The following is a 22,314-nucleotide window of genomic DNA, read 5'->3' as shown; positions in this document are numbered from 1 at the left end:
GCTACGCGACTGATCATGCATCTCTCAACGGTTACGGTTGTTTTGATTCGTCGACCGTACCACGATCATGTTCACGCAGCTTTGATCGCTGTCTACTAATACAAAATCGTTTTCTCAAACACGGAACACAGCGTCGAGTACATCGTGCAAGCATGGGCCGAAGCAGTGAGAGCATGGCATGAGAAAACGTGAAAAGCTTCACACTGATAGTAGTACAGCTGGCCAAGGACTCGCGAGGCAAGCGACGCCACGACTCACAAGGGCCGCGGGCACTTCCAATGAACAGATGCTATACGTCCTGCATTGCACGCGCGAAGAGCTCGTCCACCTCAAAGCGGTCGTGAAGGATCACATGCAAAAACCGCTCTACGACGGCGTGATACTCCTCGGCCAAGCTACACACAACTTCGAAGATGACAAGAAGCAGCGGATCCGCGACGCGCTCTGGGAGTCTGTGATCGACCACGACGTCGCTTGCAGTGAGATGCTGAGCGGATCTCGCTGGGCCGAAGGCACGCAGCCGCCAGAGCTGCACAAGCATCTACGAACCGTCCTGCTGAAGATTGTCAGCTTACACCAGGCTGCTCTTGCGCTGAAGAAGAAAGCGGGCACAGCGCGAATGAAGGCTAAGAAGCCGGGACATGTAACTGGACTTTCTCATCAACCTGCAGAGGGCCGTCGACAAAGAAGGCCAATGGGTCCGCGAGTCGTGGAGGTGGACTCAGACGGAGAAGAGATGATCGTTGTGAGGGAGCCGAGAGATTTGCGAGTAAGGAGTTTGCCCGCTGGAGATGGAAGCGCTCATACAAGAGCATCACCTGCAATCACCACATCTATCCCAGCATCAGGTCCCGAGGCCGCCAACCCTGCTCAAATCATTTCCGGTCCTGCCACTGCTCCGGATCCGGTGCCGCCCATCGCCCCAGCACAGCCGGCTTCCGGTCCAAATTTCAACGAGCAGGTTATGACTATGATGATCCAGAACCAAAGCATGATGCTGCAAATGATGGCGGAGATCAAAGACCTCAAGAAAGGTGGTCAGTAAGCGGAGACGCCGAGTGCAGGCTTGGATGGGAGGGAAAGTCACTGTGCGTCTTTTAAAGGACGGGGGACTGGATTTGTGAGACATCAACGTACCCATTTGGTGTGTTGGAGGGCGCATTGCAATGCTAAGTGGCTTGCTAGCTGGTGTAAGCAGCTCTTACATGTACATGGCTTGAATTGAGTTTCTGCGAGGGGATGTACTTTTTGTGAGTGGTTTGAAGCATACTCTTCGAATTGACTAGTGATGAGATGGTCACCCATTTGTGGTTCTCTCCTGCACACTTGGCGATCCTGGTGTCCTAACATGCTGATTTGATTATTGGCTTGGACGGGTCACTCCGCGTCCTCCATCGCTCGTCAGCTAATGCGGGTCGAAGAGTTCTCGTTTCAATGCTTCAACAGTGGTGATTGATGTGGTATCTGTACAGAAGGCAGCTCCGTAACGCCTTGCTATGCACTTCCCAGCTCATGCCTATCCCAAGCCTGGTATCCATGCCATTGATAATACATCTTTCGTCTTTTACGGCAGCCATCGTCTATTGTGCAAGCGGAGAGAAAAGGCTAGACCTAGTCAGCAAATGTCCTCCTTGCCAAACTGTTTGTAAAGCGTACCGGATGAGGGAAGGTCTCGGGTTGCTTCGTGTGTATCCGAGATAGATGATCAAAGGGAGGTAGCCACTGCCAGTTCGTCAATATATGGCTCTTTCTACTGTAAATAAGAAGATCGTACTAATGGACCGCTATTCTGGAGAAGTCGATAACTCGTGCAAGGCGCTCCTGTTCAATGATCAGTCTGCCATCCCGAGCTGAGCGTTTCCCATCGCATACCTTGCTCTCCTCAGACAGTGCCAGCCACGCCATTTTGATCGATTGGATTATTGGCCTGAAAACTCGTGACAGGCTATTGTGGTGATGTGTAGATCGCAAGAGTTTGCGGCCAAAGACTTCACGAAGTTCAAGCAAAGCTCGGACGTCTCTTGATTTTTGCCAAGCAACAGATCGCCGACTCCGACCGGGAGTAGCCGCCCACACTGAGATTTGGCAGCTCTAACCACCACCAGCGCATTGAACGACAGCAGTATCTCGCCAAACAATACCGCAAACATGACTGCCTACGAGAACCTGAGCAACGACCTCATCTGGGAGGTCACCCGTACGTTCCCCAACCCCCGATACCCCCATCCACCTCCTTACTTATGTTAAAGGCTCCAACAACTCCTTCCTCGTCAAGCGCAAGCAATCCGGCGGCGTGCAATTCTCCCGCGACCCATTGAACCTCACCAACAAGCATTCTCGCAAATACTCAGGCTACGCCAATGCTCAAGCAATCGGTATCCAACCAGACGACAACACCGTTACCTTGACCACCAAGCTCCCAAAGAACTCCAACCGCCCAGCAAAATCCTACCACACCTCTTCCTTCAAGTCTTCTACCCCGTCGCGTAAGCTGTACAAGAGCATTGTCAACTCCACCGCGAAGAAGGGATATCGTCCAGATCTCCGCGCGGAGGCCGTCCAGAGAGCGAGTGCCATCAAGCAGAGTCAGAGGGATAACAAGAAGGAGAGTAAGAGTAAGCCCAGAGGACGTAAGGGTCAGGCACAACAGGTATGATTTCGAGAATCCTTTGATTTGTTAGGTGTGATATGCTAATGATTTTATTCCAGGGTAAGTTTCTCAAACTAACTCCAGACAACTGAGTCCGTCACACAAGTTTCGACCAAATTATGCCAGCCTAGCATTGAAAAACCGGGTCTCAGAACGGGAAAGAAAGCTGCTGAAGACTTTTTTGGGAGAGATGTGATGTTTTTTTGACTTTGGCGTGAATTGTACTAACAATGCGTCATTTTCTTATAGCTGAGGCATGAACGAGCTTTCTAACTTGAGCTGAATCCACGCTGGTGATGGCTCGGACGAACGATCGAACGAACAAGACGCTGGGATATGATCTGGGCAGATGAGGCAGGCACATGCTGGAATGCTAGATTAGAGATCAGTCGAGAAAGCATGAAATGAAAAAAAAGGCGCGTGAGAGCGCGTGTTCTGCAATCCCATATGCTACTTTCGGTCAACGCCGTTTTCATGCAGTTCCTTTCCCTTCCCAATCCACAACGCCTCGCTAATTTTCAGACTTGAATGCCCGCCTCACTCACTCATAATATCTCGGTCCCTCGCTCCCACTCCGACTACTCCTGGAACTCTGTCTAGAATGAGATCCACGACCCTATCGTGATCCACCCGACGGAAAGCCCGCAGGAGGCGGCGGTGGTCTGAAACCTTGCGGCATGTTCGGCATAGGAGGCAGACCTGACGGCGGCGCACCGGGGAAACCTGCAGGAGGTGGTGGAGGGCCACCCTGACCTTGAAATGGCTGTTGCATTCCAGGTAAATTGTGAGGACCTCCATACCCACCATGAGAAGGTGGCGGGCGAGCTGGTAGTCCTGCGTTTGAAGGTGGTGCTTGGAGTGGTGATTGGTTGTATTGACGACTTGGTGGAGGAGGTTGAGGTGGAGGATGTTGATAGCTACCATTCGGGATTGTTCCTGTCATGGTTGGCGTGGGGAGTTGGCCGAAGCCTGTTGGTGTTGGAGGAGCGCCGTACCCTCCATACCCTGCGTATGCCGGAGGAGGTTGCGGTGTGGGTCGTGGTGGCATGCCAGTTGGTACGACGCCTGGATATCCGCCGTTCATAGCGGCTGGAGCAGAAGGAGTGTTGCTCGGCATGACCAGTGCTGCGGGCAGAGCTGGGATTTGTACTTCCACGCCGTGCTTTCTTGCTTGTGCTGCCAGCGCTCGTTCTGCTGCGTCTCCGTGTCGTTCACCCTTTCCATCCTTCTTGTAGGCGTATTGTACTGTGATCTCCTTGTTCATGAGGAATTGCCCATGCATATGTTCGATGGCTTCGTCAGAAGACTCGAAGGTGGAGTAGGATATGAAGCCGTAGCCTTTGCTGAGGTTTGCATCGTCTCGTGCAACCTTTGGTGTTGCGAGGAGAGGACCAAATCGTGAGAATGTGTCGTATAGGACCTTCTCGTCTACCATGCTGTCCAGGTTACCCACGAAAAGTTCTGCGCCGACTCCCTGTCCGCCTCCCAATCCTGCGCCATTCTCGCCGCCTCTTTTATCTGCAGAGGCCTTGTTGACTCGAATGGGTTTGCCCCAGAGTCGTATCTGGTTCATGATCTTGACTGCGTAATCTGCGTCATCCTCACTTCCAAACTCGACGAAGCCATAGCCCTGGTGCGACTGCGTGACGCGGTCTTTTGGCAAATGCACGTTGATCACAGGTCCAGCTTGAAGCATCAATTCCCATACTAATGCATCGCTGCAGCGTTCGTCGAGGTTTCCGATGTAGAGCGTACTGTCCTTATCTTGCTCCCAGTGTCGCGCGCCGGACATGTTGGCGAAATGGGAGATCGGCGAAGGTGATGTGCGTGGAGATGCTCTGGCGCAAAGTTGAGATTCACATGCAAGAACTTTGGAGATGGAAAGGTTCAAAGCTTCGGCTCGGCTTGCTCGGCAGCGGCGCGCGCTGACGACTCCCTTGTATGCATTGCGGACGTGACACCACCAGGTTGCGAACTGCCTTATACAATAATCACCTGTGCATGTCACGATAGCGGCAGAGGGCGCTCTTGCCCTTCATCGGAATTCTCTCCGTCTTCTCATAAACTGCCTCTTGACTTCAACAACCACTCCAGCGACCAGCAATCATGGGCTTCTACTTCTACACCTTCAGCTTTGCCTTCCTCGTAATAGCCACCAGTAAGTCAGTCGCATAGCTTTTACATCTCCGGCTAACCAAGTGTTATTAGTCCTCTACGTGACCCGCAACACCTGGAAACCCTATGCTCCTCCAATACCCTACATAACCGCACCCGGCGAGATCCCAGTCTGGGCCTACAACATCTACGACCGAGGCGCAGCATACATCGATCGCTGGCGATACTCGGCTCTCCCGACCAGCTTTCAGAGTGACGCAGAACAAGGCCTACATTCTCGCGATTTCGACATTTCCGAAAATATCACGGCTGGAGATAGCAGGAGTGGTCTCGAGGGAGAGGCTAAGGCTGAGATTTATGGATTGATGAGGAGACATGGCGTCGATTTTGATGAGGCGAGGAGGTTGTATACGGAGAGGCAGTTTGCTGCGCAGGGGATCGGACCTGATGGACGACCGTTGGACAAGAAGGCTGTGGTGTTTAGCTGAGACGGCGGCTTGTTCTTTTCTTTGAGTTTGGCATGTGCGTTTGAGCGAGATATTGAGCTGTAAGATCTGTCATCTCACCTATTTGCCGGTCGGAGAGACCGCATTCCTGCTGATTCTTAGGTCTTTCACTACCATCCGTGCCCAACGCACATATGCGTACGCTATTCCCTGACACCTCGCATGCCTGGATTATCGCGGAGGTACTCTGTGAGGCCTTCCTCCAACGTTGCAGCTATTAGCTTTTCGTTGGGGTAGAGGCTCCCGGCTCTTTTACTGATGTCCTTCATCTGAGTTCGCGAGAGATTGTACCGTGCACGGAAGTCATGCCACTCCTGTGAGGGTCTCGGACCTTTCTGCTGACCTAGTACTGTGAGCTTTTGAGGTCCCGACTCAGCCACTGCTTGTCAGTCGAAAGAACGCTGAGTCGCCACAAAGCGTGTTGACAAGTATTTGGCTCCGTTCAATACCGACAGTTGCACTCGTCTGCCATTTGAGCCAATTCTGATACAGCTCCTCGAAGAGTTGTCGAACAGAGTCGCCTCGACGCGCAAATGTCACCAATCTGTCGCCGATATCCCATCCAGGTTCCCGAAGATGAAGCGGAGGTGGAGCCGTGTAAGCTGGATGGACGGCAACAGGTCTCGGCGCCCGCGAATCCTCGTAGAGTATGGACATCATTTGCACATTTCGACCTTCGTGTTCCTCTGGCTTCAGGAGACCCCACATCTGCATGGTCGCAGTTGGGACCGCACAGGGCGCCGCATTCCAAGGGGTCTGCATGATCAAGAGCACATCATTCGGCATTTCATTCCACAAGCGCTGCAATCGAGGAGTCATGTTGACATTCACGACCTCGGACCGGTTCGCGGAGTCGGTGCTTTCGCTGTGGCAATACATCGCAGCTCGGTTCGGAGCGGTGGCATCCATCGCACCGCAAATGTATCCAGCGTAAAAGACCACCAGCTTGTCATCTTCAGAGTCGGTATGGAGCTGTAAATCGCGAAAGGCGTCATCCATTTCCTTGGCGGCTGCTTCCCGGCTTCTCTCGCTGGGCATCAGGTAGATGTAGGAGTCCCAGCCGAGGGACAGCATCCTCTCGTTGACGTATTCGAGTTGAGGCACGAGAGGGGAGCCCTGGAAGCCGAGGAGTATCGCGCGGAAAGTCATGTTGATGAAGTCTGGCCCAACGCCCACTAGAATTGAGGTTCATTGGCGCCTTTTATCTCTGGCCGGGACTTTCTGCCATGTTCTATCACTGGAGCGCAGGCCATTCTGAAACAACGCTCGAAATTGCTCGAGGGGACCCGATCTGGCTTGAAAGCCCTCTTCCTTCAGAGCAAACGCAGCTTCTGAGCACAAAGCCGGTCGAGCTTAAGTGCCTGAGTCCATGCGACGCAGAAGCACTGAGATCAGCAGCAGAATCAAGATGAATCCCGTGCAAGCTCTGAAGGAAACTCTCACCGTAGATCGGCAGCTAATTGCGAAGCTGCAGGCCATGAACATTGGCATCGAAGCTTCCATTGTTGCTCAAGGTATCTGCATTTGTTACTCGACTGAATCATCGCTGATCCCGTGCAGAACACTTCCGTTGCAGAGACTTATAAAGAGAGCTTAGAGATAAGGTCTACAAGTTTTGCCTGTCGCGGGAAAATGTCATGGTCGGAAAATGGCTGGTCACCGATCGTCCACGAACAACCAAGCATGGCTTCCGTCGTCCGGAGTGGCAAGTCCTCGCTGTCAGTCACGACATTCGTAGAGAGGCCATGAAGATCTTCTTTGAGTCGAATCTCCTGGTCCTGAGCAGTGTTAAGTGCGCATTCGGCGATGATCTGGGAGCAGGCTTCTACCGCTCCACTCCGGGAATCCCTCCTGAACGAGACATCTCTCGGATTCTACGCCTCGAATCATCTCACATCACTAAGCATTGCCCTGAACACAATCAACTTCTTCGAGAGAAGAGCGCACAGCCGCATCGACATAGACGCTGCTTACTGCCTTCTGGGGCTGTTTGATGTCTTCATGCCTCCGATATATGGCGAAGGCGATCAAGCTCATATGCGGCTGCTCAAGGAAATATTGGCCAAGGAAAGCGAGCACCAGACCAGGCTAGAACAAGACAAGGCGAAGAAGCGCATGAGTGAAGTCGATATGGACCGAGAACTGGCGGCAGAAGAGCAGGCTTCTGAAATGGTCAGATATGTTTCAAGGCTTGTTCGATACGGATTCTCACGAGAGAAAGCGATACAGAGACTGGCGAGGAAATGGCAGGCCAGGTGGGGTGTCTCTATTGAGAAAGCCACTGCAGACATCAGCCAGTTCCTGGCAGTGTTAGAATACCGCTCTGCTTGGGCCAGGGAAGGGATGGACCGCCTTATTCAGCAAGGCAATGCCAAAGCGACAGCAGTCAGATATCTTGAGCTGGACCTGCAGAAGTATGGATATAGTCCGGTCGATGCGTACGAGGCAGTAAGAGTCCGGCTCAGATTCAAACCAATTGTTGAATCGCCTGCAAATGATCCATTCTTGGGCGCTGTCCGCGAAGAAGAGAAATCAGAAAGTATCCCTGTCGCAGAGTCAGAAAAGGAGGTCACAGATCATCCGAGCTATACGCATGAGCCAAACACTCGGATGACCGATCCAAATGCAATCCCTGAACTTGTAGGGACTGAAGTCTCTAGACCGAGCATCGAAACAAGAACTGGAGGAGATTACTCGTCTGAAACTGTGACACAGCATCTGCCCGTGAAGGAGACCACTCATACTCAACAGGGTTCTGAGACCAACGCCCAGGCAAACGACAATCATACGGACTCTGAAGCCACATCTTTGTCAGCCGCCGATCCACCACACGAAAACAATCATGACGTCCAAGTACTTTTCCCTACTGGCTGTCGCGTATCATCAAACCCACCAAGAAACGCTGCCGACTCTCAAGAGAACACAACGGGTCGGGTTGATGCTAGCATGGGTGCTTACAGCGAGGACTCTACAGATTCCAAATTCACCCGCATATCCTTTTCAGATGAAGATCGACCAAGCGAAGACGTTCAAATGCTAAACATTGCCATCAGAGACGGATCATCGATACCACAGCAGCAAAACTCCCATATTCGACATTCCGCTTCGGATCATCACTCAACGGATTCACAGAGCAATAATATTGCCAAATTTCATCATTCAGAGGATGTGCACCATGTCCAGCAAGAGAGGGCAGTGATCTGTCGAGGAAGGTGGAGATTTGAGAACCCATAAGACATGTGAACGAAGAACTTGAGGGACCAGAGCGTCCTGTGATGTTCGCAAATCTTGAATGCACTGGTCAAACATCATCAGAAGTCCAGCAGATAGTTGACAAGAAAGAAGCACTTTGTAATTAGCAGGTGGACATGCATAGCTATCCTGATTGCCACGATGTGTAAATTTAATTTGGTCCTCAGTCCTCAGTCCTCGTGACCCACCAACCAAATAGATTTTACCCAAAGCTAAGGTAAGCATCACTCTATCCCATATAAATACATGTAATCCTCCCATGTCCCTCCCATGCAAGAACAACTCATAGCAAGAAACCTCAATCTATCAACCTACCAATCTATCAACCAATCTATCAACCAAAAATGGCCTTAATAATCACCGCCCTCTCAGTGTCAGCACCACAACTTCCTGACGACGATTACGATCCTTCAACTCCAAACACTATTGCGCCGAATATGGGCTTGATTATCGTGATCGGACTTCTTTGGACAATCCGATTACTTTGGCCGAGTCGAGGTCATGTCACAATGGGATCAGACACTGTTCAAAGGGACGAAGCTGCCTGAAGGATCGAGATGATGGCGAGCTAAGGAGTTCCAGCGTGGATGGAATGCCAATCGCGATGGCCACGAGTGCGAGGTAAATGGCGGGCGACAGGAGTGTGCGTCGAGATGCGCGCTGGAGCCGCATCTGCTCGTGCTGGTTGCTCGACTTTCAAATTGCGATGGTGCTGAGCTTTTCGAAGGAATTTGAACTTTGCAATCATCCACGGAATGGCGGGTCGTGAAGGTGAAGCTGTCTGGCGTAAAAGAGGAGTTGCCTCTGAAGAAAAGGTAACCGTGTTCTGCACAGGCACTAGAATTGTGGTAGTACTAGGCGATTGAATTACGCTTCATTTGCGAGCAACATGCTTTCTTCGCTCTCATCAACTCCGTTCCATGTCTCATCTCATAACATTGTCATAGGCCTCTCACTGCGCACGCGTCTCTTAGACCGTGCCTGCAATGCTGAGCTCTCTTATCTGCCCAAGAACATCTTCCACACGTGCGTCCAGATCACCGCTTGCGTACTGGTCTCTCGTTGATGCGTCAAGATATTGCTGTACCTGTGCCATCCGACTGTATGCTTCGGCGCAGAATCGTAACTGGATCTTGACTAAAGCTTCGAAGGATGGGTCGAGGTAGGGTACCCTGTAGACGTCAGTAGGTGTGCGGGACATCCGATCAACAAGTGACATACCGAAGGTCTATTAATTGTGGCAGCTCGTCCGTCAGCTGCTGGTTAAGTTGTTCATATGCGACTTTCGCCTGCGCGAGTTCGTCAGCTTGTTCCTGAATGAACTTTTCTTTGAATGGTCGCATGATCTCTTCCAATTCTGACGGGTTGAAGAAGGGCGCAGGAGTTAGACGAGGGTGACTGTTGGTGCTGTCAGTGGCGACGCTCTTGGTGCGCCTGGGTGGCGTAGCTGCTGTGCTGCTGATGCCATTGTGGCGCTTCAGACTAGCTGAGCCACGCATTTCCTTCTCTTTCTGATGCGGAGTGGGAGTTGAAGCGAAGTCTCGCATGCGCACTGTTGGAAGTGGGACGCTTGCGTGGCGAGGACTCGGAGCCAATCGATGAGCTTTGATAGCGGTGCGAGGAGATGGTGAAGTCGGAGAGCCCAGGTCCTCCGAGGAAGCTTCTCGCAACATCGGCATGTTGAAGTCACCGCTGCGAGAAGAGGCCCATGAAGGGCGGACAGCCGGACTTGGTGGCTTCAACAGATGGACCTCGTCGCTGTGCTCGGAAGACGCCTCATGTGTCGGAGACGTGCCAGTCCACGAGTTGCGAACAACACTGCCCAGACGACTGACTTTACCCATCATGCTCGACTTCCGTCTCAATCCTACACTCCGCATCGCAGCATCCTCGTCGGCCTGCAGCTTGGCAATCTTGTCATTCTGCTTGAGCCCATCAAGCGCTTTTGGTGGCGAAAGAAACATCAAATCTTCCTTCTTTGGCGAGGTGGGAAGGCTGTCAAACAAGTGGTCGGTGCGAAGAAAAGTGGAAGCATCCATTACCATTTCAGTCTCCTTCTCCGTGCGTGGGAGCTTGGAGGGATCCTTGTCCGGCTTCTCCACAAGCTTCTTGACTTTCGATCGCATGGCATCGTAGTCGAGCATTTTGTGGTTTCGCTTCTTAATGCCTAGACATTCATTAGTCACGGATCAGAGAGGATTGATAGAACATGTCTACTCACATTCGTTGATGTCGGGAAAGTAGGCGCAAAAGCGATTGATGGGCTCCAGCACGGTTGTCCTGTAGATAGACTCAATGAGCACTTGCGCTCCCTCAAGATCTCCTCCACTTAGTCCTTTGGTATAGGTCCTCTTGTTGCCCGCCTTGAAGTTCAGCTCGGCCTCAATGCCAGCCAAAACTTCATGGTCGTAGATTCCCAGCTCTTCATCAAAGAGGACCATATCCAAAATCCCGGGGTCTTGGGTGACACACCTATAAGGCCCATCAAGCGCCTTGACAGTCTCTGCGTCGAGATCTTCCACGGCCTGCTTGTAGCTTCTGCTGACGCCGTCTGATGCGCCGCTGTCGCCGTAGAAAGCGTCAATGGTCTCGGCGATGCGCATCTGGGAGGCAGTCATGGCTCGCAACGAGTCGAGGTAGCCCTTTGCTTCCTTCTGTAATCGCAGCGAGGCAGACTCGAGGGTGCGGTAGCGGCGTTCTTCGACTTCATATTCGCGGTCGCTGGTCTTTTCGACGTGGCCTGTCTTCATCATGACCTGCGTCGTCGCGCGGCCGACCTGGAAGATCATCAGCCTTGTCCGTAGCCATCTTCTGTATGTCTCGCACTGACATTCTTCTTGAAGCCGGACCACGACATGTTGGCTCAGAATTGTGCTCTGTTTCGTACGCCGGCGGGGACGATGCTGCTGTATGGGAGTGAGGAATACGACGGGGCGATTGAACGTGCGGAGTGCTGTGACCGGCCGGCGCGGTCAGTATGAGAGGTGGGAGTGGAGTTGCAGTGAATGTTGTTTCGTTCAGCGTAGAAACAAGCGATGGCCCGCAAGCAAGCAAATGTCTCGACAGGCCGCGTCGTTCAGGTCGCGGCTGCGGCTTTGACTGCCGATCTGTGGATGACGTTCCTGCCACAGCCGGTCCGGTCCGGTCCTGGGCGGAGATCGTGGCTCTGCGGGCTGACTAAGCGATTTTCATGTGCGAAACACCGACGTTATTCACCTACACTGTCCAAACAGCGTGAAACGTCGCCAGCATGCCTATCGCACTGGGTCTTGAAGGCTCGGCCAACAAGCTGGGCGTGGGTGTGATATACCACCCAGAATCAGCACTGCTCGATCCTCCATCACCCCACGACAGCGCACATTCCGACGATGAATCCTCGTATGCTGCGAGACGAAAGGTCGATTCACAACCTACACAAATCCTGAGCAATCTTCGACATACCTATGTCTCCCCGCCAGGCACCGGCTTTCTGCCAAAGGAGACAGCGATCCATCACCGAAGATGGGTCGTTCGATTAGTCAAACAAGCTATCAAGCAGGCCAAGATCCAGATCGAGGACATCGACTGCATATGCTTCACGCAAGGACCGGGCATGGGTGCACCTCTGTCATCCGTTGCCATTGCAGCTCGAATGCTTTCACAACTATGGAACAAGCCGCTGGTCGGAGTAAATCACTGCGTGGGACACATTGAGATGGGAAGAGCGATCACTGGCGCACAGAACCCTGTGGTGTTGTATGTCAGTGGAGGAAATACTCAAGTCATCGCCTACTCGGCACAGCGCTATCGAATATTTGGAGAGGCGTTGGATATCGCTGTGGGAAACTGCTTGGATCGGTTTGCAAGAGTGCTAGAGATCAGCAATGATCCAGCACCAGGATATAACATTGAGCAGCTGGCGAAGAAGGGCAAAGTGCTTCTCGAGCTTCCGTATGCCGTCAAAGGAATGGATGTCTCATTTTCAGGTATCTTGACGGCAGTAGGTGAAATGGCCGGCAAGCTGGGAGAGGATTGGAAGGACAAGGAGAGTGGAGAGGCCATCACGAAAGAAGACTTGTGCTATACATTGCAGGAGACAGTCTACGCAATGCTGGTAGAGATCACTGAGAGAGCTATGGCACACGTCGGAAGTTCTCAAGTACTGATCGTTGGAGGAGTTGGGTGCAATCTGCGGCTGCAAGAGATGATGGGCATGATGGCACGAGAGCGAGGAGGAAGCGTATACGCTACCGACGAGCGCTTTTGCATTGACAACGGCATTATGATTGCTCATGCTGGACTTCTGCAATACGAGATGGGCTATAGGACCCCTCTGGAGAAGACCCAGTGCACTCAGCGCTTCAGAACGGATGAAGTGCTCATCAATTGGAGGGACTGAGCACACTTCACTTCATAACCTTTATCTCCTGGACCTTCTTCGCAAACCCCTTTCTGGCCTCAACGTGGTCCTCACCTGTGTGATGCGGACATCAGATCAGATCTCGTGCCTCACTGCCACTCGTGACTGCCTTAGCTCAATGCCACGTGAACAGGCGCAGCCTTGCATAAAGCAGTGGCCGGCGACTGGTTTCACCGACAACACACAACCTCCACAACTGCTATGCCTTGATGGCGTGCTATGCCACAGCCGCTGGTATGTCGTCTGCCATGTTCTTCATGTACACGATTACTGATATCATTTTTACAGACTGCAGCGTACGCTACTGGTCGGCCTGTGCTATGCCGCATGATCATCGGCTAGGCATCGCACACACCCTCTCACCCTCTTCCACAACCTCACCTCAAACACAAGATCCACGTCAACGGCACAGTGAGTAACAAAGATGGCTACTCAGGTCACTGCCTCTCCGCTCGCGCAACAAGTCCCCAACGTGGCCGCTCCTGCCTGTTCGAGCGTCACTTCATCACTCAAGTCTGACGGGTGTGATGTGGCATCAAGAGTGCTGCATCATCGAGCTCATGCATGGTATACTGATTGGTACACTGAACTGGGAGTTCATCAATGAAGACATGCGTTGAGCAGCTATGCGGAGTTGCTATCACATCTTTTGGTTGTAGCCACTGGGGAGTCCCTGTGCTGTACGATTTTGCAGCGCAGATGACCTGGTCAACCACTGCTACGCCATGGGCTACAGCAAGGCCAGCAACAATGGCTCACAGAACGCGAGCACCCATGGTTCACTCGTCTCGGCATAAAGCTCATCATACCTCTCACTCACCATGGTCTCTAAGCCCACTGCCATCACGACCAACGACAAGGACGAGACCACACACATGTCCCCCTTCGCTCAGACGGACACCATCCTGGTCTTCAACGCAGCTACACCCGACAGCAGCACAAACGGAGGACTCCAACACGCTGTCCGACTTGAGGAAGATCTTGCATCGTGTCCTCGGCGGCTTCGTCATTTCTCCATTCTCGTCGATCAACAGTGTCGACCCTTCACCACTCTCGGTTGCGGCCGCTGGTCAGGCAACACTCGAGCGCACGCTGTGGCTTTCAGAGGGGTCTCCACTCTCCTCAGCGCCATCCTGCGAGGCGCTCCGGCAAATCTTCAGCATCTGCGATCATGTCGTCAACCAGCAGAAGATCGGCGAGCCTCTAGGTGTGGAAGTCACCAACGTCCTTCCGCTAGGCTATCAAGCCGTCGAAACGCTCGGGCGACTCAGAGAGATACAAAGTCCTCCTATTCTTCACGATACAATCGAAGCTATTGTGTTTGGCAGGAGCTTACCACTGTCCGCTTCGAGCTCAACCACGACGCAGTTGCAGGCGCTGCGATTCCTGTGCGCTGCAATTCTTGTTGCTGTCGAGCCTATGCCATTCGGACCTCCAGCGAACTCAGACGACCCAACGGGTGGCCTGACTGCTGAGGAACATGGACTAAATTACGTAAGTATGGGAGCCACCACCGTCCGGGAGGCGGTGCGCAATGCTTAGCTCCTCGCTTCATCGAAGCGCATACGTTCTTGGATTGAGCGATACAGACGGGTATTTGTCTGACTGCTCTTCATGACTCGAATCGTAGAGCACCAGGATTTGCGGTTGCTTTGCTCTTTGGGACGGACATGGCTGCTCCGCATGATACCCGCCGGCCACAATAGCCTCATCGAAGTGTTGGCACAGAGGAACGTAGATCAAATGAGCGAGAATTCCAGAGTGCTCTCGACACGGAATGAGATCATACAATTCCACAGAAGATCACAACATTCACACCCATTCTTCGTCGGGAAGTCATCTGTGGTAGTCATCTGTTTTGGCATCTCTTGCCCGAAGCGCCACGTCAAAAGCAAACACAGTCAACGCGACATCGGCCTGACTGCTGATGGACAGCATTCATTCATTGCGCCAGGATACAGGCCACGGACCCCTTCCAGCATTCTTGGGTTGCGCAACAGCATGTGACGTGACGGGGGCGCACGGACCAGATATGGGGAAATGCATTGTGCCTTTCACCACTTCCTACATCGAAGTGAGGTTTTGCAGGATTGAGATCCACTTTTATTGGGCCTGCAATTCAGTCATGCCCGTGACAATAGGCAATTCCTTGACTCCATCCCAATCCGCACCCAAAATTTGTATGGCGAGCCCACACAATAAGTTGGGGCAAGCTGGGACAATAGGATGTCAGCGCCTGCTTAAGTGAAGTGCCTGTGCTATTGTTCCGGTCACTCGACAGACCAATAGCATGCAGGCCCGAAGAACACATGCAGGTGAGGTTTGAGACAGTCGTCAGAGACCGCCGGCAGTACAAAACGCGCCTCTCGCCCACCTCTGAGACCTGTTCCTTCTTCCCTCAGACAAACCACTCAAGACCAGCAATCGACCAGCTTCGAAAACTTCCAACCACTTCCACAGTCTCCAACAACAGTACTTCACCTTCCCATCTACTCTTCACTACTGTTGTAAGTCCTTGGTCTCTATCTGGCATCGCTTACGCTAAGTCAAGACAGAGCTCAAGCAACATGTCTGCTGAGAACACTCCGGCCCCATCTGGCGCCACAGAGGCCACGGCACCAGTCAACGAAATCGTCTTCACAGAGAAGGATATCAAGAACATTGTGGCCGCCGCAGCGACCATGAACAAGACCAGCCCAGACTTCGATATGGACTTTTTCATGAAAGTCGGCGAATTCAAGGTCCGCAAGACCGCCCAGAATCAGTGGGGTGAGCTCAAGAAGAAGATGGGTAAGATTGAGCCAGGAGTGAGCATCGGTGAGTGTTGCGCATGCTTTGATCCTGCAGCATCAATGCTGACCCTTGATTAGTTCTTCCGCAGCAGAAGCCGAAGAAGGAAGCCGGCTCCGCAACCACCACGCCTAAGAAGCGCACGAAGAAGGACGCTGACGGTGAGGAGGGTGGCGACGGCGGCGAGGAGGGCACTCCGGCCAAGAAGGCGCGCACTCCTCAGAAGACCAAGAAGGGCAGCGACTACGAGGAGGCCGAGCCAGGCGATGGATCTCCCAAGAGCAAGAAGAAGGCTTCCCCAGTCAAGAAGGGCGCTGTCAAGAAGGGCGCTGCTGCTGCCAAGTCGGAGCCGGTCATCAAGGACGAGGAGGCAGAGAAGGAGGACACTCCGGCCAAGGACGACGAGACTAAGGAGGGCGCTGAGAAGGAGAAGACGGCAGAGGGCGAGATCAAGAAGGAAGCTGCTGGTGGCGAGAAGTGAGGCGAGCAGGCGAGCTTTGCTACCACTCCGACTTCTTTCTGCTGTATCTCTAGTGTCTTCTTAGCGGGCGGCGTCTTTGGAAATGGCGGGGGAGAATATGGGAGATACGACTGCTGCGCTCCGGCTCTGAGCTATAGTATCAGTTGAATCCTGAGGTATATGCCTAGGTCCGTGCACACACGCGGCACCCTATTTAGCGACTTCTCGCTTCTTCCGTAGACACTCAATAGACCATCGAACACACACACTTCAAGTGTATCGCTAGTCCTGGAGGCCAGCTTATGCATGCATGATACGAATAGAAATTCACGTTCGTTCCAGTGAGGGTGTGAGGTGAGGTTTACTATGGCATACTCATTTCTGGTCTTGAATATCGCGTGGTTGTTACTCTACGGGGCGCGACTATTCGTAAATCAGCTCCGGCTATTCATAAATCAGTCGTCCGATCGCGGAGGAGGCCTAAGGCAAATTTGTTAGTTATGTCCTCCACCGCTAGATAGCTGTTTTCTACCTTACCGTCGCTATTATATATACCTTACTATCGCTATTGTCGCTATTCTATCGCCGCCCTTCTATACCCCATATTAGCTATATTATTAAGCCCTTCTACGTAGCTGCAAACCGAGGCCGCCGCCGCCGCCGCCGCCGCCGCCGCCGCCGCTCTATCTCCTAAGCTATATAATCTAAGAAAGCGCTAGTTTCAAGAGATACGTAGTAAGAGGCTATAGCCGGTATAAGAGCCGAAGCTAGGTAACCTCGGAGGCCTTGAACTATAGATCGAGACGGTATATAGACCTAAGGATATAGTAGGCTACGAGTACTTCTATAGCATCGATCGCTGCTATTTAACGCAGTTTCTCTTAGACTTCTAGGAAGATATAGCGGAAAGCGAGCGCTCGTATTGCTAGCGGTATATTAGCTTCGAGTATAAGACTAGATACGATAGTCTCGAAACCTAGTTGTCTAGTAAGCTAGATACTAGTTTTAAGACACTAAACCTAATACTGCCGTTTCTCGATAATTTGCTAGCTTAGTATAAGGCAGGCTATACCGCTATTCGTTTTATACTACGCGGCGTACGTAGTAAGAGGTTGCCGCCGCCGTTAATACCGCTAAGCAGTAATAGTAGCAGTAACAACGGTAAAGGCGGTGCTAGCGGGGTTAGTTAGTAAGAATAGTAACCTCTCCTAGAAATTAAAACTTAATAGGTTCTATAACTTTAGCAACAACGACGAATATAGTAACTAGAGCGAGTTAGAAACCGAGGCCTACGAACCTAGACTATACGCAACTATTAAGAACCCTAAGAACTAGGTATTTAACAGTGTTATTAATACTAAAGAGTATATAGATACGTTTGCCCTAGAGAAGGGCTTCGAGACGAAGAAGTAAGGCAACCGACTTAATATAGACTATATTGTATAGACCTTCTAACGCCGCTATACTAGGTATTTAATACCTACTCTACGATAAGCTAAGAGAGATAAATTAGAAGAGCGAAGACGGCTTAATCTAATAGCAAAGTAGCGTAAAGGGCGCTCTAAGTTATACAATTATCTATAGTCCGTAACGATAATAGCTAAAGACTCGACTAATCCTAGCAACTGCTAATAGACCGTAATATTTAATAGCAATAGCTATAACTATCTAGCCGTCAATCCTATAGCACTAGCTAACTACTGACGCCGTTACCGTACTACGGAGATTGTCTAAGAGATACTTAATCTACGAGCCGCTAGTGCTTCTAATCGACAGATTAAGACGGCTATTAAGGCTCGTTTCTCGAGCGGAGGGCTAAATTCGGTAGTCGTACTAGCCACTTTACGAGACATCTCAAATGCCTAGCAAAAGGCTAAGAAATTGAGACTCGCTAGCAAGTTAGTAGTAGACAAAACGATCGAGGACCTCCTATAATAGAACTACTTCGTACAGAAGGCTATCGGCACTAGACTAAGCGGTAAGCAACGGCTAGAATAGCTGTATTTCTCGTACCCTAAGATAATTAGTATCTACAAGAATTGTCCGGATATTATAGTTATAAATTGCACCTACAAGACTAACGATTATAGTATGCTGCTGCTTATAATCGCCTTACTTAATCAATTTAACTAGACCTTCCCCTTAGCGCTTATATTTATACCTAGACAGGCTACTAAATAGTATTTAGTAGCTATTAGCTATATATAGGAGTTATTATCGGAATACGGCGTAGAAGAGCCTCGTCTTGTTATCTACGACCGTAATAGGGCATTAATAAAGGCCTTAGCAAGCGACTAGCTTTACCTACGTACTTAGCTCTATCGCTAGTATATTAAACGCGCAGTAGAAGCTAATGCGAAGGCCTTCCTTAGTACTAGACCTCCTAATCTATTAATAAGGCGTAGGCTATTAAGTCAAGCGGCATAGGACTTTATAGACCTATTTAGCGCTACTATCGACTCTTAGTCTATCGACTCGTTTACTAGCAACTATCGGCATCTTAAGGAGGGCAAGATTGCCGCTAGCAATAGTAAACTAGCTCGTAACTACTTAGATAACGAGGCGTAGTATATACTATATTAATACGTAGCCGACACTTAGTAGATCTATCGAGAACAGTGTGTTAAATACTAGATCGATAGAATACGCTATTTTAGCAATATAATAACGTCGCTAGTTAAAGGTTGCTATACTAGTATTAAGGCATAGTTAACGACCTATAGGAACGATATCTATAGCTTTATTAACCGAATAGTACCCTATTTCTACTATTAGGTTAACCGCTATAAGGCAATAGTTAGACTCGAGATTATACGACTAGTAATAGTATTCTTTAACGACCCCTTCTATACCGAAGTTATTAGCTATATTAGTACCTTCGCTCTACGTAAAGCGGCCGAGCGAAGGGCTCTCGTACGCGCCGAGCTCGAGAAGCGGAAGTCTAATAGTTATACGCTATTAGATTGTACCTAGTGTTATCGGAGGGTCTATAGCTTAAATTGTATATACTAGATGCTAGCACTTAAGGAGTCTGTAACCGGCATTCTTACTATTCGTATATTCGAGAAGCACTAGCGAATACTAAGGACTAATTATAATAGTAACGAGACTAGCACTTACCGTACCTTAGAGCTACTTAAGCGGATTAATAAGCGGCTTATACGGTCGACTCGGTATAAGGCAACTAGACCTAAGCTAATTAAACAGGCCGCTAGACAGGCCGCTAGATAGGCCGCTAGACAGGCCGCTAGATAGGCCGCTAGACAGGCCGCTAGATAGGCCGCTATTAACTAGCAAGAAGCGATAAGACAGGCTAAGCCGGGGAGGCCTATTCTACCGCTACTAGCACTACGAGAACGTTTACGTAAGGGCTGTATATATAAAACGGCCTATAGGAGGTGCAAGTGCGTTAAAGATAACGTAGACTGCTACTCTAGCTATTATAGGCATAGGTAGTGCGATAGAAACCCTATATCTACTTATTTACCTACTTAGGAAGGACCTCCGCCTACTCCGAGTACTCTACTAGTACCTATAGCGCTAGTAGTAATGCTAGAATATACTAAGATCGTATAGTAGGAGCTATACGTTAATGCGAGGGTCGTAGAACCTCATTTGCTAGGCAGGCAGTATGCCTAGAACAGTTAGGATTAGCTATAGTGTCGAATTTAGAATCGGAATTCTACGTCTATTATTTACTTAATTTACTTAATTCTTCTTTCCTACGTTATTATTCTACTAAACAGCTAGCATAGGCATTACAAGTCTTTATGCGATGTTGTTCTATGTGGATTACTAACAATATGGTCTCACCGAGACCGGAGCGGCCCTAGGTCCGTTGATTTATGAATAGCCGGAGCTGATTTACGAATAGTCGCGCCCCACTCTACGGTAACTCCCAACCTTCGCTCGGCGTAATTTGCCGCGAGACATGGACAGCCATGCGAGGTACATATATAGACCAGGTATCTGTAGACGGCATCGCTCCGTCTCTCTTCCCATGACATGACATGCTGCGGACGCTGCTCATCCCACTCAGTGTGCTACTCACCGTGACAGCAGCGCAGTCATGTTGGCGAGACACCGAATGCTCCGGACCGAATGAGACTGCGTTTCCAGGACCTTGGGAAAAGAATATATATGCGCCTTCATCAAGGACTGTAGCGCCAACGACCTTGCTGAGCTATCCGGGTCTGGAAAAGCTTTCTTCCTACCCGGCGACTGTGACGCTCGCGAGCAACGGCTCAGCGTACGTCTACGATTTCGGGAAGGAAGTTGGTGGCATTGTGACCGTCAAGTATTCAACTTCGGGAGGTGCCGGAGCACTCGGACTGGCATTCTCAGAATCAAGCGAATGGGTTGGTCTAGCCAGTGACTCAAGTAATGGTGCTTTCTCGAGAGGTGTCGGAGATCGGGCCTGCGATGATGGAGCTCTGTATGATGATTTTGCGTCCGATGGCGAACACTCCTACCAAATGTCCCTGCCACATCTGCGTGGCGGCTTCAGGTATCTCACGCTCTTCCTGGCTACGAACGAAACGAATGGAACAACTGCTCTCACGCTCGAGGACATTTCTCTAGAGATTGCCTTCCAACCGACATGGTCGAACCTTCGAGCCTACCAGGGATATTTCCATTGCAGTGATGAGATGCTCAACAAGATCTGGTATAGTGGCGCCTACACTCTGCAGACCAATTACGTTCCAACCAATACTGGACGCTGGATTGTAGCCGGAAGAGGTCTGAAATCTGGCTGGGCAAATAATGGCACTCTGTCGAATGGCACGACGGTCATCGTCGATGGCGCCAAACGAGATCGAGCCGTATGGCCGGGAGACATGGGCATCGCAGTACCTTCAGCTTTCTACTCGATTGGAGATGATCTCGAAAGCGTTCGCAATGCGCTGCAGGTTATGTATGACAACCAGAACGAGCTTGGTGCTTTTCCAGAATCCGGCCCACCGTTATTGCAACTGAACAGTGATACCTACCATTGCTGGACGATGATTGGTACATACCATTATGTACTCTACACCAACGACACAGCCTGGCTTGAGAGCAACTGGGCGAGCTACCAACGAGCCATGGACTACATCTACGGCAAGGTACTGCAACCTCTAGGCCTGCTCAACGTAACAGGCACACGAGACTGGGCCCGACAGTCCACCAGTGGTAACGGCAGCGAACCCAATATGATCCTCTACAAAACCCTTTTAACCGGCGCCGACCTCGCTTCCTGGCTGAACAAACCCCATCTAAGCAGCAAATGGACCTCTCAAGCCTCAACCTTAAAGTCCAACATCTTCTCCCACCTCTTCGACGGCAGCTACCTCATGTTCCGCGACAACACCACCACAGACACCACCCTCTTCCCCCAAGACGCAAACAGCATGGCCCTCCTATGGAACCTCGTCTCCCCAAACACCACCTTCGCAACCTCAATCTCCAACCGCCTCACAACCCGCTGGCAAAAACGTGGCGCCGAAGCCCCCGAACTCCCCCATCACATCTCCCCCTTCATCTCCTCCTTCGAAATCCAAGGACACTTCGAAATCGGCGAAACGGCTCGTGCACTAGAACTCATCCGTCGTTGCTGGGGCTGGTATCTCAATCACCCCAACGGAACGCAATCCACCGTCATAGAAGGCTTCTTAACAAATGGGAGTTTCGCGTATAGGAATTATCGCGGTTATGCTTATGATGCGAGTTATACCAGTCATGCGCATGGTTGGAGTTCTGGGCCGACGAGTGCGCTTACGAATTATGTTTTGGGGTTGAGCGTTACGGGGCCGGTGGGTGAGAGGTGGATGTTGAAGCCTCAGTTTGGGGACTTGAGGAGTGTGGAGGGTGGGTTTGTGACCAAGTTGGGGAAGTTTTGGGCCGGGTGGAATTTGACGGAGGATGGCTATAGTCTTGCTTGGAGTACGCCGGTGGGGACGAAGGGGGTGCTTGTTTTGCCGGAGTTGGATGGAGGAGCAGGTGGTGGGAAAGTGGTTGCTAGTAGTGGAGGGAAGATGGAAGTTGGTTCGAGGGTTGAGATTGAGGGCGGTGAAGGAAAGGTGATGGTAATGGCTCAATGAGTTCTGTACAAATAATGACCGAACCATATCTGTTGATCTGAAACCTACGCAATATGCAGAAC

The 22,314-nt window shown here is 51.0% G+C and overlaps 13 protein-coding genes across 13 annotated transcripts; 8 read left to right on the top strand and 5 right to left on the bottom strand.

The window, feature by feature from the left end:
- Positions 1 to 152: 152 nt before the first annotated feature.
- MYCFIDRAFT_82248 (uncharacterized protein) lies at positions 153 to 1,045 on the top strand (the record flags this gene model as incomplete). Its single annotated transcript, XM_007929460.1, has 2 exons — positions 153 to 165; positions 219 to 1,045. The coding sequence occupies 2 exons, from the start codon at positions 153 to 155 to the stop codon at positions 1,043 to 1,045; spliced, it is 840 nt and encodes a 279-aa protein (XP_007927651.1).
- Positions 1,046 to 1,250: 205 nt separating this feature from the next.
- On the bottom strand, positions 1,251 to 1,961 carry MYCFIDRAFT_52659 (uncharacterized protein). Its single transcript, XM_007928858.1, has 4 exons — positions 1,873 to 1,961; positions 1,775 to 1,821; positions 1,657 to 1,722; positions 1,251 to 1,605 (listed from the first exon to the last, which is right to left on the bottom strand). Exons 1-4 carry the CDS (start codon positions 1,903 to 1,905, stop codon positions 1,581 to 1,583), a joined length of 171 nt encoding a protein of 56 aa, XP_007927049.1. The 5' UTR covers positions 1,906 to 1,961; the 3' UTR covers positions 1,251 to 1,580.
- A 179-nt stretch (positions 1,962 to 2,140) lies between these two features.
- MYCFIDRAFT_183074 (uncharacterized protein) lies at positions 2,141 to 3,089 on the top strand. Its single transcript, XM_007929512.1, has 3 exons — positions 2,141 to 2,197; positions 2,250 to 2,650; positions 2,899 to 3,089. The coding sequence occupies exons 1-3, from the start codon at positions 2,149 to 2,151 to the stop codon at positions 2,908 to 2,910; spliced, it is 462 nt and encodes a 153-aa protein (XP_007927703.1). The 5' UTR covers positions 2,141 to 2,148; the 3' UTR covers positions 2,911 to 3,089.
- Positions 3,057 to 4,483, bottom strand: MYCFIDRAFT_211591 (uncharacterized protein). Its single transcript, XM_007929511.1, has one exon. The coding sequence runs from the start codon at positions 4,440 to 4,442 to the stop codon at positions 3,267 to 3,269; it is 1,176 nt and encodes a 391-aa protein (XP_007927702.1). The 5' UTR covers positions 4,443 to 4,483; the 3' UTR covers positions 3,057 to 3,266.
- Positions 4,484 to 4,678: 195 nt separating this feature from the next.
- Positions 4,679 to 5,333, top strand: MYCFIDRAFT_88356 (uncharacterized protein). Its single transcript, XM_007929510.1, has 2 exons — positions 4,679 to 4,808; positions 4,859 to 5,333. The coding sequence occupies exons 1-2, from the start codon at positions 4,757 to 4,759 to the stop codon at positions 5,251 to 5,253; spliced, it is 447 nt and encodes a 148-aa protein (XP_007927701.1). The 5' UTR covers positions 4,679 to 4,756; the 3' UTR covers positions 5,254 to 5,333.
- A 310-nt stretch (positions 5,334 to 5,643) lies between these two features.
- On the bottom strand, positions 5,644 to 6,420 carry MYCFIDRAFT_197465 (uncharacterized protein; the record flags this gene model as incomplete). The annotated part of the gene is made up of 1 exon (XM_007929509.1): positions 5,644 to 6,420. One exon carries the CDS (start codon positions 6,418 to 6,420, stop codon positions 5,644 to 5,646), a length of 777 nt encoding a protein of 258 aa, XP_007927700.1.
- A 488-nt stretch (positions 6,421 to 6,908) lies between these two features.
- Positions 6,909 to 9,364, top strand: MYCFIDRAFT_175852 (uncharacterized protein; the record flags this gene model as incomplete). Its single annotated transcript, XM_007929507.1, has 11 exons — positions 6,909 to 7,033; positions 7,065 to 8,483; positions 8,507 to 8,600; positions 8,631 to 8,666; positions 8,691 to 8,702; positions 8,723 to 8,784; positions 8,813 to 9,026; positions 9,056 to 9,137; positions 9,166 to 9,207; positions 9,241 to 9,309; positions 9,339 to 9,364. The coding sequence occupies 11 exons, from the start codon at positions 6,909 to 6,911 to the stop codon at positions 9,362 to 9,364; spliced, it is 2,181 nt and encodes a 726-aa protein (XP_007927698.1).
- Positions 9,350 to 11,502, bottom strand: MYCFIDRAFT_88353 (uncharacterized protein). The gene is made up of 6 exons (XM_007929506.1): positions 11,354 to 11,502; positions 10,996 to 11,300; positions 10,745 to 10,803; positions 10,566 to 10,690; positions 9,745 to 9,812; positions 9,350 to 9,695 (listed from the first exon to the last, which is right to left on the bottom strand). Exons 1-6 carry the CDS (start codon positions 11,378 to 11,380, stop codon positions 9,494 to 9,496), a joined length of 786 nt encoding a protein of 261 aa, XP_007927697.1. The 5' UTR covers positions 11,381 to 11,502; the 3' UTR covers positions 9,350 to 9,493.
- Positions 11,503 to 11,773: 271 nt separating this feature from the next.
- Positions 11,774 to 12,901, top strand: MYCFIDRAFT_82235 (uncharacterized protein; the record flags this gene model as incomplete). The annotated part of the gene is made up of 2 exons (XM_007929448.1): positions 11,774 to 11,818; positions 11,921 to 12,901. The coding sequence occupies 2 exons, from the start codon at positions 11,774 to 11,776 to the stop codon at positions 12,899 to 12,901; spliced, it is 1,026 nt and encodes a 341-aa protein (XP_007927639.1).
- A 445-nt stretch (positions 12,902 to 13,346) lies between these two features.
- Positions 13,347 to 14,929, top strand: MYCFIDRAFT_197461 (uncharacterized protein; the record flags this gene model as incomplete). Its single annotated transcript, XM_007929504.1, has 4 exons — positions 13,347 to 13,444; positions 13,617 to 13,699; positions 13,860 to 14,416; positions 14,858 to 14,929. 4 exons carry the CDS (start codon positions 13,347 to 13,349, stop codon positions 14,927 to 14,929), a joined length of 810 nt encoding a protein of 269 aa, XP_007927695.1.
- A 560-nt stretch (positions 14,930 to 15,489) lies between these two features.
- On the top strand, positions 15,490 to 16,193 carry MYCFIDRAFT_197460 (uncharacterized protein; the record flags this gene model as incomplete). The annotated part of the gene is made up of 2 exons (XM_007929503.1): positions 15,490 to 15,739; positions 15,793 to 16,193. 2 exons carry the CDS (start codon positions 15,490 to 15,492, stop codon positions 16,191 to 16,193), a joined length of 651 nt encoding a protein of 216 aa, XP_007927694.1.
- A 60-nt stretch (positions 16,194 to 16,253) lies between these two features.
- Positions 16,254 to 20,154, bottom strand: MYCFIDRAFT_175849 (uncharacterized protein; the record flags this gene model as incomplete). The annotated part of the gene is made up of 7 exons (XM_007929502.1): positions 16,254 to 16,356; positions 16,395 to 16,415; positions 16,442 to 16,471; positions 16,504 to 16,546; positions 19,935 to 20,001; positions 20,058 to 20,075; positions 20,104 to 20,154. The coding sequence occupies 7 exons, from the start codon at positions 20,152 to 20,154 to the stop codon at positions 16,254 to 16,256; spliced, it is 333 nt and encodes a 110-aa protein (XP_007927693.1).
- A 28-nt stretch (positions 20,155 to 20,182) lies between these two features.
- Positions 20,183 to 22,209, top strand: MYCFIDRAFT_40556 (glycoside hydrolase family 78 protein; the record flags this gene model as incomplete). The annotated part of the gene is made up of 2 exons (XM_007928811.1): positions 20,183 to 22,134; positions 22,182 to 22,209. The coding sequence occupies 2 exons, from the start codon at positions 20,183 to 20,185 to the stop codon at positions 22,207 to 22,209; spliced, it is 1,980 nt and encodes a 659-aa protein (XP_007927002.1).
- Positions 22,210 to 22,314: the final 105 nt, after the last annotated feature.

The sequence above is a fragment of the Pseudocercospora fijiensis genome (assembly GCF_000340215.1).
Source record: "Pseudocercospora fijiensis CIRAD86 unplaced genomic scaffold MYCFIscaffold_5, whole genome shotgun sequence".
Lineage (NCBI taxonomy): Eukaryota > Fungi > Ascomycota > Dothideomycetes > Mycosphaerellales > Mycosphaerellaceae > Pseudocercospora > Pseudocercospora fijiensis.
Note: the sequence above shows the minus strand (reverse complement) of the source record. Positions and strands in the feature narration are given on the sequence as shown.